The sequence below is a fragment of the Branchiostoma lanceolatum genome, chromosome 3 (genome assembly GCF_035083965.1).
Source record: "Branchiostoma lanceolatum isolate klBraLanc5 chromosome 3, klBraLanc5.hap2, whole genome shotgun sequence".
Classification (NCBI taxonomy): Eukaryota; Metazoa; Chordata; class Leptocardii; order Amphioxiformes; family Branchiostomatidae; genus Branchiostoma; species Branchiostoma lanceolatum.
This window is the reverse complement of record NC_089724.1, coordinates 23023937-23036817: the sequence shown is the minus strand read 5'-3', so window position 1 is coordinate 23036817 and position 12881 is coordinate 23023937. Positions and strand designations below refer to the sequence as shown.

Sequence of the window (12881 nt, the reverse complement as noted above, 5' to 3'; positions counted from 1 at the left end):
CTCGAGAGGGTGCAGAACCAAGCTGCCAGATTCTGCACGAACAACTATGAAAGGGACGCCAGTGTAACAAAAATGAAAGCAGACCTGCAATGGATGTCACTTGAGGACAGGAGAACAATGTCCAGACTTTGCATGATGTACAAGATGACTAATAAACTTGTGGACGTACCGACTGATAAGTATCTAATGCCAGCTCAGAAGAGGACCAGAAATAGTCATGCTTTTAAGTACCAGAGTTATCAGCCAAGGATTGACGTGTTCAAAAATTCGTATTTCCCGAGAACCATAGTAGAATGGAACTCGTTGTCATCAAGTACTGTAGGAGCTTCATCACTAAGTAGCTTTAAAGAACGGTTGCAGTCAGATATGCAAAGACTAGGTGTAACAGACCGTTCGGTGTAATATGACCAGCTGCTACCGCGCCGCGTGCCTGCGAAGCTGGTGTGTTACGCTTGATGGCGGTTATACCGGCTATATAGATACAGATACAGATACTTGCGTAAGATAGTGGGGTTGGGAAAGTCAACGCAAACACTGTATATCTCAAAAAGCAAAGTTTTAGAATCACATTTTCACATTCGACCACAGGATTATCTGTCAAGTGTCATCTTTTAGTTTGAGGGAGTGGATGGGGGTGACGGCTTGTGCAATCAGATGCCATCCATAGAATAAAATCTACATGGCCTTGCTGGAACTACATGTATTGCGTCAGCCTTGGTTCACTGCTTTGGAGATGGGAAAATAATAACAATAACAGCAGGCCCATGGGGGCGGTACAAACCAAACCTATATAGGGAAAAGTTATTACCCATGGAGGAGGATATGGTGTCTAAGATAAAACTAATTTATTACATGTATTAACATTTTGACACTAGGATAAGCGTACACAGTTCACTTTTTGGAATTTGGAGATTTATGAGGGGGCGTTAAAAAGCAAATTAGGCTTGGAGTGCAATGCTTCAGTTTCTGGCTTTGAAGTTGGACAAAACAAAAGAAGGCAAGAGGTTAGGTACTCTAATTATACCTTAGAGTTAGAGTGAGTACATGAACCTGTAGCCAGGGTTCTTCCATTCTAGTAAACACCATTTCCCCATACACAAAATTGTTCTAGACTCTTCTCTCAATCTTATTTGGATTCTCAAAAACTTTCCCTCATGCTCTCTGCATGGTTGCCAGAACTGTCCCACATCACAGGTCCGACCGTGTGTTGCTATCCACAGATACTACACAAGCCATTGCCCTTCCAAACCATGACATTTCTGGGAAGAGAAGCAATAATAGACCAGCACGCTACAATGCAGCCTGCCATTAAAGTCACTCACAGACCTTCAATAATGCAGGATCACACGGGTCAGTTTGGCTGGATAGACTCCTAAGTATGATTGATCGAGAAAGCAAAGTCACCGTCCTGTCAGGAAAGGACGGGAGGAATAGAAGAACTCTGGAGGCAACTCAATTACAGGCGGACTACAATGTATGATGGGGAATTAATGTGTGTGTATATGGCGCCACAATGCACATGAACAGTTGAGGCAGAGTCTGGCTGCGCGGTCAATGGCAGTATTAGTAACACGATTGGATGCAGCTGGCGCAGCTTGATCACAAACAGTAAATTAGCTAGGACAAGATGAACACAGAAAGTATGAATTAACATCACAAGCATACATGTACAAGTACATGTAGAATTACACGAAGAAATACATCTTGTTTGTTACATATCAGAAATCAATTCTTTCAATTGTCTTTTATACCGGCATTTTCATTTGGTTATAAATTATAAAAATGTTTTCCTTTTGGAACTAACAAAGAAAACTATAGAACATATCCATCAATTTGGTACTGTAACTGGTAATTAGCAAAGATTGGTCAACAAGGTTAAGCAATTAGTAAAAAAGAAGGTCCACCTTGTAATCTACAAAACAACTTAATTGACACCAGGTTACAGAGGAGATCAACATGTGCAGTGCTGCCATTTTGCTGAAGGTCAGAGTCATAAACTAGCACCTCTCGTTTCCAATATTTGTTTTATGTTAGATTGGTGCAAACTGTTGCCACCTCCATATTAATGTTTATGACACTTGCCTAATTTGTAGGCTTTCCATTAAAGCAGTGCAAATGACAGCGCATCGCACAAACATATTTTACGGGTTGATTACTATGTGCTGCGCCACTCTTTCACCCAGAATTATGTGCCATCTGTTCAATATAGTTGTGCAGCTTCGGGAGATGGAGTCAAACATGCAGAACAAGAGTAGAAGAGGCGTCTCTTAGAATTTCAAGGCCGTTCCAACACATTTGACTCAAAGGACTGAAGTGAAAATCGATTTTTATTCCATCAAGGTGACTTCAAACTTAAATGACTAAGTATTTCAAGGCCTTTCTGACTTATTTCCTACGGAATAATTTAAACCAGCTTTCAATATAATGGGTATTATACTTGAAAATTACAAAAACTGACAATGTAAATTATCAATTGAACTATGTCCCTTTTAGTAAGCACATTTTGCTATGTCTGAAACATATGACTGTTTCAAAATTTTATCCAGTAACTGTTGCTTGAGTAACGATTTTTGGTGTAAATTTTGCTATTACCTTACCGTGCACCAATTTAGTTACAACAGAAAGAAAGATAACAGGGTAAAAAATCAGTCTTTGCAAATAATTGATTGACAATGAGCCAATCTCATAATGACTTTGACAGGCAGGGTGTGAATTCCCTGTCCTGGGGAGGTGACCCCTCCCCCAAAAACAGCAGGAAAATCTTAATTGCCTTGGCACTGTAGTTCCCACAGACTGATGACTTGGGAGTTGGGAACAATTAAAACACCATAGTCATTACAACTCGTTTATGTGCAGATCAAATTAGATAGCTATCAAACATTTGCACATTGAGGGTCACATAGAGGGCTCTATTGGGTAGGTGCGTAAATATCAATGTCATGTAAATTGCAATGTGACTTTCAGAGGAGGAACACCTGTAATTACTGAGCACAATGACTTTGCACAATGGACCTAAAGAAACAAAACGTTGAGACCTTGGTGTCAGAAAGCCCTTCAGTTGTGTGTTGTGACTTGAGGAATTGTGCAGGGGTGCTTTAATGCAACATGTAATGTAAGGTATCATGTTGATGCATGTAGCAGCTCCTTTTCTAAGTAGTTCCTTCTCCACTAGTAGATGTTGTTCAGTAAAAAATTGCCATCTGGCATACATGTGCAATCTCATGGCAATGGGGACCCCCCCATGGCAGGCAACATTGAGCCATAATCCGAGCTTAGCAAAGCAATCCATCACTAGACACTACAAATGCACTGCATGTCAGAGCTGATGCGACGACGGGTAGGTTGCATGCTAGTCTTCTCTCACAAGGGAGTAACTTATTGGTGACATCAAAGCAGTGTCACTCCAGTTATGCAGCACAAAACAAAGACACAGATTGTGAAGATGCTCTCAGGGGAGGGGGAGTAGATACATGTACCTGTTGACCTTTCTGCTGATACAAACTTTTCTTTACCTTCATGCAGCTTTGTAACAAAACCTTCTCTCCGCTACACAATGATGCAAAAAGGGCTGTGATGAATCTGATCGTTTGGCCATGCCAGTTTATTCCACCCTCGTAAACCAGGACCGCCTATCGCTCGACGTTACATCGCGAGCGTAAGCGGCCCTGGTAAAAAGACCCGTCACATATGGTTACGATGACGTCACCACCAAAACAGCTTTAGCCAATCAGAGGGTTTGCTTCCTTTCATCGGAAGCCAGCGTGCAAAGAACGCTGGGAAGCTGTCAACTAATCAGGTTACGTGTTACGGCTAGATCATTAATTATTCATGAGCTACAACTGCCGTTTGTGCCAAATAAGGTCAGCTCATTAATTATTCATGAGCAAGTCTCGTCGACCTGCCATAACCATATGTGACTGGTCTGTTTACCAGGGCCGCTTACGCTCGTGATGTAACGTCGAGCGATAGGCGGTCCTGGTTTACGAGGGTGGTTTATTCCAAAGAAGAACCTGACGCTTCAGCAAGTTTAGTCACACAAACTTCCTCAACTTCCATCACACTCATGATGCTTCCATTCCTGGTCTGAATATTCTCCCAATCCACATCACTCCATGGGCCACATTTTGTAGGTCAATCCAGCCCTACAGAACAAACTAAAGCCCAACAACGGTGGTATCTAAAGCCACTTACTGATCCTGACGGCCATTCCATGAAGCCCCACAAGTTTCTTGAGGCAATTCAAAGAACCAAATACATGTAATTAAATCTGCAACAGCCTTCATTCTTGCTCTCACAACAGACTATCAGTATGGTGGCGAGTGCCATCCATCTCGGTGGACACCTATTGATTCAGTCCTATAGTGCACAGAGACATCGCGGCACCATCCTAAGGCTCACACTAATGCAGGTCCAGCCCTTCATCAGGGCTAACAAGATAGCCAGGGCCCCAGAGTCCTGCCAAGTTGACTCCACTGGCTCTTCTGACAAGGGCACCAGATCTGGGCTGAAGTCAGAACACATTTGACAAGTGTTATCATGTCTTCCACACAAGTGGTTATCATGTTTTCCACACACGTGTTCTTCTTTCCACACAATGGCTAAAGTTTAACTTTCACCCTGCTGACCTAGACTACATGCCGCAAGCGACATGTCTTTTGTGCAAGGATGAGCTCTGAGAATGGGCAAGGTTAAACAAACTCAATACTACATCATCAGTACATGACACTCTGAGAGACTCACTAGCCCAATGAGCAAACGGGATTTGAAACAACTCGGTTGACTTCTCCATGAATTCAAATGAATTAATCACAGGATACTTACTGGGTTTATTACCAGAAAAGAAGCATGGCTATACTGAGGAAAAGTACTGAGAGTTAAGAGAGAAGCTACTTGCTCCACCTAGACCAAGCAGAGATGGGATCCCACTTTGACATGCAGTGATATTATAAAAAATTGCATACTGTCATATCCCTAGAAAATCAATTGGCAGCGACTGTTTTTATGAGGCGACTCTTGACTTTGACCAGCAAGATGGCTCAAAACGTGTCTACTGTGGATGAATATATTATTGATTGAAACTCTCTTATGATGAAAAGAGATGCATGGAGACATATCACTCTGTCATCTTCCATACTTTAATTGTGATAACAGGGAATTGCTGTTTCATGGACGGTCGATATGGGACTTCCTGGGGGAGCACGATAACGGATCAAATTTACACATTTGTCCTTGCCTTCCTGAAGTACAGGATTCATATTATCGATCAGGCCAAATCAACTGGGAGAGAACAAGGCATACACTCGTCTACAAGTCTAAAATGAGTTGTACACCATTCTGCAACATGTCAAATGCAGCAATACTTTCATGTACACCTACATACACATGTTACTTATACTATTTATAGCGATGTCTGCATATAGCATATTACTTTCTATTTTGGTGAGTAGCTGTATAAGCTATTGAATTAAAATTCATAACTACAACTCCGTAAAAAATCCAAATCTTTCTAAGTTGGATGAACCCCAGTTATAAGCAGGTATATACTTTGATATTTACAAGAAGTCTTTAGTTGATATAGTGCTGCTGTGGGAATAGTGAAATATTCTCCTTGAATCTAGTTACATCTACATTATTCCTCATCCATAAATGTCCTTTGAAACTATGTGTTTATCAATATTATGTCATATAGCTGTTGCATTTTTAACATAAACCTACATGTAAATTCATACAAAGGAAACCCTACACAGTTTCACAAAGTCCGGACATCGTGCGAGATAAGATTGTAAACTTGTAAGTAAGATTAAAAATTTAAAAAAAAGAAAAAACAGAAGGATGCATAATCCTATGTTCAACTCCGAAATTCCAGAAAAGCTTTCCTGTAACTTTTTCCAACTTTGTAAGGTTGGCAATAGAATTTCCACAAGATAATCCACTCCCATTATAAGTGACACCTCCTATAGCTACTTGAGTGCTTTTAAGAACAATTTGAAAAAAAACACCTTCCTACAGTGATCTCTATTTCAACACATACCTTCAAGGCAACTTTAGCTCATGTGCTGTTAAGTGTAGGCAATATACACATCACAACTCAACAATTTTTTCATTTCAATCTTGTACCAGGTTATGAATACATTTCCTAAATTGAGTCGCGAGCGACTGAATAGTAATAGCTACTTTCCTGTTATCAACTGACAACTTCACTGACAACTCCAACCTATCTCACAAGCCTGGCTGATTCTACATTTAGATTAAAAGAGTGTTACATAAGCTCTCAACAATGCAATAGTGTGAAAGTGTTCTATCTTCTGACACTTTTGTACAACTGCTAGGGGTGCTTTCAGCCTAAGATACCTGAACAAAGCCTTTAAAAGGGTCTCCATAATCAAAGTGCACAGAAATGTCTCAAAGCAACTACCAACAAGACAGCCCTTAGAGAGGATCAGAAGCTAAGGGAACTGTCAAAGGCATTTTAAGTGTCTTTTTCTGCTTCTTTGAACTCTACAATATCTTAAATTTGCTTCCACTTGTTATCGAAATCTACAAGCCTTCAGCCTCCTAGTCATGCATCATATATCTTGTAGAAAGAATGCACGCTATCAACAGCTTAAGGGCCTACAAGAAGTGGAATACATCTCAGAACTTCAACAGCAAGGGGACTTTGAAGACCTACAAGCAACTATCTATGCATATATTTTAGAGTTCTAACGTTGGCTCTCTGCATTGATAGGATCCAAAAGACCACTTCCTCCTTCCAAGCTGTGCTGAAAGTGTTTGCAGTTAAGCTGTGCACCGTCCATGTCTAACCAACCTTGCAATGTTGATGTGATTTGCACTCTAAAGCTGGAGGGAAACCAATTTCCTGTGGAGACACAGGATGATTGTTAATGGATCTTCTTCATCTGCTGAGATGAAGGACTTGATTGAAGCTTGCATGGGGACCTTAATCAATGACGAGCGCCTTTAGGCCACTTCACCAAAAATTGCTTCAAATCTTGGAGTGAAAGCTGTTGTATCATGTTACCCTTGAAACATCAGTATTATTTTGCAGGAGTTTTTGAGGGAGAAAATCTTGCAATCTCAACAAATTTCCATTCTGTTTTTTATCGAACGGTACACCACTTTTGGCTATAAAGGCTTCGTATACATGTAGGGATGAAAAGGAAGCGCAACCCTAGAACTACAAAGCCTAAGTGTAAGAACCATGGCATGCACTCACGACGACACAGAGGTAGAGTTTGCAGGATGTTGATAAGTTGGATGTATTGAAAGGATGTGACAGTGATGGATACCAGGTGTTCCATGTACCTGCAGCTTCATGGATGATAAACCAGTGGGGTTACCTGCTTCCCAGTGGCAAGGTGCTTTTCTAAAACACTTTTGCTCCCAGCTATACAAGAGTTACACAAAGACTACACTGCTATTTCACTTGCTGGCAAGTTTTGCTCATTGAAAAGAAAGTGGAAAAGCAGATCTGCTTGATGTCTGGCAAACGTATTACTATGAGGCAAAAATGTCAAGAATTTTAAAACCTGCATTGTTACTTTATTCTGCAGATGGTAAAGCTACATACCCTACCAACTATACAAAGTAAATGTTCATTAAAAAGCAATGACAAGCTAAATGATTGAAATGCATTAAGATTCAGTAGACTCTAAACTATGTTCTCCACATGTTTCTTATTTCAAATACAGAACAAATAACTACATGTATAGGTTGATGAGATATAACATCACACTTTTCAGCACCATGGACAGAAATAACAACTACAACATACATGTATTGTGTACCTAATGGTAGTCCACCATTCACACTGTGGGAGTGCAAGATACATCAAACACTGTCATACCCATAGCTGTAAAAATGGCCTGTTCCCTTTGTGCACTCATCTATCATAGCTATGTAGTGACCAGACATTGGTGTTTAACAAACTTTGAAAATTATCATTTTTGGATTGCTTTATATCCTTTTAGAAGTAGCATGACAGACAAGAAGCTGAGAACATGAAAAAAAGGGAGAAAAGATACGTACTGTACTTACAACATACTGCGGTATTCTCACACCCTGCTTTCGCTGGCTGCAGTGGTCATAGGAACTCTGAAAAACACAAGGAACATTTTCTATATCATACAGCACATTACAGGAGGAATGCAAGAACAGTCCCTAAAATGACCTGTATTTCTAGAGGGAAAAGTATAAAACTGTCAAGGGCTCTGAAAGGGTAGCTTCATATATATGTACAATCTGGGATATTGAGAGTTTAATCAGTTTATCTTGACAATATTCTGTATCTTGTGTGTCTTCATGTGCATAACAGTGTACTATGTGTATTCTATTACCTTTACATCCCAAGTCTTGGACCTGACCATAACCCACATTCTACTTTATAGAAATCTGTCAGGGTGTTACTTCCTTCAAAGCATACTAGTGTACCATGTTAGTTTCCTGAGTAATCATGATCCCATGTTCTGTTTTCCAGGAGACATGGTCCAATTTCTTAAAAGATAATTAGATAAAGGTTATCTCCCAAGACTTTCTAGTTCTAATGTAGTTCATTGTAATAGATATACATGTGATGTAAATGGTCAGGAAGCTGAGGTAGTTTTCTTTTAATGTGACTGTTTGTATTCAGTGGCTGAACGATGCAGAATAGTGTATAACATTAATGGTCTACCTTTCAAGGTCTTAGCATTAAAGATGGACCCACTAACCTAGTTTATAGGACAATTTCTAGGATGTTTGGCATGTAAGCAAGAGTATTGCATGCAATGTCAGCTTCTCTGACAATCATGATCCCAAATTAAGTTTTTCCAGGAGACATTAAGATAATTGCATAAAACTGCTTTGCTGAGACTTTTAGGTTTAGTACAATCCATCATATCAGTATTGTGATAAACAAAATACTGTACTTGTGATATTGTGATAATATTCTTGATAGTGAATAGATACATGTAGAGTTGCAATTCATACATTCAAGCTAGATTTTAAACACCTGAAAATAAGTCTGCCCATTTACAGTGTGACATGTTTTTCACAGCTCCCTGCACTACGTTTAGGTATTAATTAAGAATTCTGCATTATTGACGAGCAGTTAGCGGTAATGACTGTAATTTTCTCAATGGTGTTCCGAACCTTCTGTAAAATTTACACGCAGTAATGAACCTATTGACAAGCGTCGGTTTGCGGCACGGAATACTAAAATATGAATGGCGACCTCGCATCGACAGGCTGTGAAATATCACATCTCCAAGGGACGGGGCAGGAATGACTGGGGGTGGGTTGTTGTTATTCTCCTTCTAATCTCTGAATATTCTTAGTTATCTATATTTACAGACGTGTCTGCGGAAGGAGCTACTGTTGAAAATACTGCATGCACTAGCATCATAGCTTATAAGTTGTATACAGATATAATAAACCCTCCAGTACATTGAAGAAAATTAATGAAGAGATAACTTTTCCCAATCTTCCTCTTGAACAGGCTTTTCACAACAATGTACATACCCGACAACATAATGTAAATCCATGTAAGGTGCATGATCTGTGTGCAAAAATCCATCACACCTCCATACCCTTTGCTGCCACATCTGGCGTAAACCTTCCAGCTTTAAGGACTCCTGGCTGATGAAATGCCATAAGGAATGGGAAGGGTTCTCACTGCTGACACTATAACAACAAGACTTATGTGGTCCTTGAACTGCTATAAGTAAACTTTTGACAACCACTGCAGAAAGTTCGCCTCCCCATCTCCCCTGAGCCCCAAAGCACTCGTATAATGCCCGTAAAAGCCGTAATGCTATTTACTTTTATGGCTACACTACCAGTCCCTACATACATACTTAAGCTCTCCTCATGAATCAAGTGGCTGGTAGATAGATCTAAGTATTACCAGGCATTCAGAATGACTTTAGGTAGTACATTATGACAGAGGGCCATCAAAATGAGAGGATTTTCAGGAAATCTTTTTCTGTCTTATCTCGAACGGCAATCGGCTCTTCCGTGACGTCCACTCTGAAGACGATGCGTCTTCCACAGCGAAGGGAAGAGTTTGAAATGCAGAAAGGCCATAAATGTGCCACTTACCGCACAGCTAACTGCCATAAGTGATCTACAAAGATGCGAAATATTGATTATCACATTCCCTTGGGCTCATTACTCCCATGTTAAACATAAACAATAAACTTTTGAATGAAAGCTGTTTCAAGGATATGACACAACTAATGGAATGGCAGGCAATAATGTATAAAAAAAAGCCTTGCTCGGATTTGTCAAGAAAATCAAGACAAATGCAGCTTAAAGACTACAACATTATCGATCAATGTATATTGAGACCTCAAGTTGCTTTTGAATCATTGATATGCATCAATTACATACTGTATAGAAGCCAACTTCTTTTCATGATAAGCATTACTATCATACAAAGCTAATTTCACAGCATACTGAAATTTAAACATCAAAAAGACAAAAATACTACTAAAACCCCTTTCCAGCCGTGGGCCCATCCATACAGCAATGCTTTATGGGCTACGGAATAAGTCAAAAGGGAGATTTATATGCAGAAGTCCTGGTTGCATTGATGGTCCAATACAGCTTTGGTAATAAAATGTACTAAAGCTACCGTAGGGCTATAGATATTCCTGCATTTGCCCACCCCATATGTACCTAAGGCCTCTCTGGAGGTTGGTTTGGTAATAACTTGTAATAGATAAACTGTGGATGCAGTGTTTCTGTTAGCCGTGCATGGTCTCAAAGCCTAGAGTCTGACATCAAGTCAATCAAGATGTATAAAACAACTTACAAGGTTTTAAAAATTTGAAATTTGAAAATGAACATATTTTTTTCTTTGACTACTTTTAGGTCCTTCTCTATTTTCCCCTCCCAGGTTCCATATACATATTTCCGTCTTGCTGCTATCTTCCATGAGGGGACATTTTCTAATTTTCTGGGACATTCACAGCAATAGGTTTACTCACAACCCATGATTAAGAAGATAAAAGTTAACTAACAAAACTGTGATAGATAAGGTACCCATGACATTGGAATGGATCATGAAATAAATGAATAAGCAACAAGAGTTCTACGACCTCATACCTTCGTCAAATGATTTTGACCTTTATGACTGACGTATTAGGAGTGTTTTTCATCAATCATCAATCATACCAGTTGATCCTCTTCACCCAAATAACATAAGTTGTCCAAACCTCCTTGTTATGACTATGAGCTTAACAAAGAAGGTTATGCTAACATTTATCATCAATTATGCAAATAAGCTCCCTCCTTATTAGCATAATTTGATTCAATGGTGTTCACATTCACACAACTTCCTAATGCCACAAGTATGAAATTGCCGTCATTTACTAGTATGGAATTATAGTAGTTTCTCATTAATTATGCTAATTAGGCCCACATTTGCATATTTCCTATCTATCAACATTCCTCTCTTCCTTAGTTACAAATGTCACATATTTGAATAGTCATATCATGGAACACAGCAGATTTTTAAAATTGCCTCATTAATCATGCGAGTTAGAATTTGATTTGCATAATTATCATCCAATCATACAAAGCATCACGTAAGCTACCTACATACCAAAAATCATGACCATCCATCAAGACCATCTCGAATTATAGTTTTTCTCATTAATTATGTCAATGAGGTTCTCATTTTCAAAGCTGATATCTATTAATATTTCTCTCTTCCTCAGTTACATATGTCACATGTTTGAGAGTCCTATCATGGAAATTGATGGATGTATAAACTTTCCTCATTAATTATGCAAATTAGATCCTGATTTGCATAATAAGTATCTAATCATGTACATCAGCACTCAAGCTATGTACTTACAAAAATTTATGACCATCCACCAAGCCCTTCTTGAGTAATTCCCTTTCAAAGTCTGAAGCAAAACCTGCCCCTGCTATAGCCAACCCATAGGTCTGCTTGGAGACTACCTTACCAATGCCTACAGCTGGCTGACAGCCAATTTGTGTAACTGACGTTTCCTGCCTTCAACATGACCCCTCAGGACCCCTACCCTATCCATGACGCCTTGGAACAACACAGCCAACACGTACACATACTTCAGCATACAATATAACACATTTTTACACTTTTCTCGTTAATTATGCAAAACACTTCGCCCAAAATCTAATCATCTTGAGATTTCCCACATACACATCGACACACCAACTACGACAACAAACCATCCAGGCGTTCTCGAATTATTCTGTTCACTAACAGACACACAGACAAGCATCATCGAATAACCTTCTCGACGAAACTTCGTCGACGAAGGTAACTATTCATGTAAATGTAGTCTAATGGATTAGGCAATAAATGTGTTAGGTAATGGCAAATAACAATAGTGGTCTCCTCATTACTAAAGACTGGAAGATACTGAGGGGCCTGATGTTTGGGTAGAAATAAAGAAATGGAAACATCTTACAAGACTACAGGTAATATGGATGCACATACTAGGGCCAAATAAAGGCAACTACACAACATACTGCATACAGCCATAAAATGCCATTTACTTAGCAATGATTCCATAATGTTTCTTTCTTTCTTATGTAAGTCAACCTAAAACTGTTTCAGTTACAGTTTCTCACAAGGAAGGAAAATTGTGCCCAAACTTGTAAACCCACAGAGGATATCTAATCAGATGATAAAGACATGACACAAAATAAAAGTTACTTAATTACGATTCAAGGCTTTGAAAGATGTTATACATGTAATTCTGCTCTCTACGCATGAATACATGTTTGTCATACATATGTGCTACACTGATATAGTCATATCTTTACATCGTGACAAATTGAATACATTATTTTCTGCACTTATAGGTCCAAATTTCACATGGAGTACGGCCAAAAGAAAGCGAGAAAGC

At 39.3% G+C, this 12881-nt stretch overlaps 1 protein-coding gene across 2 annotated transcripts in view; it reads right to left on the bottom strand.

Moving 5' to 3' along the window:
- Positions 1-12881, bottom strand: part of LOC136431095 (protein FAM53A-like) — a 107038-nt gene that overhangs the window by 15969 nt on the left and 78188 nt on the right. Inside the window, exon 5 of one of the 2 annotated variants that reach the window (XM_066422320.1) lies at positions 8029-8094. In XM_066422320.1, coding sequence (XP_066278417.1) covers positions 8029-8094 — 66 coding nt within the window. The remainder of the gene's footprint in view (positions 1-8028; positions 8095-12881) is intronic. The other variant, XM_066422321.1, reaches the window with a different exon arrangement.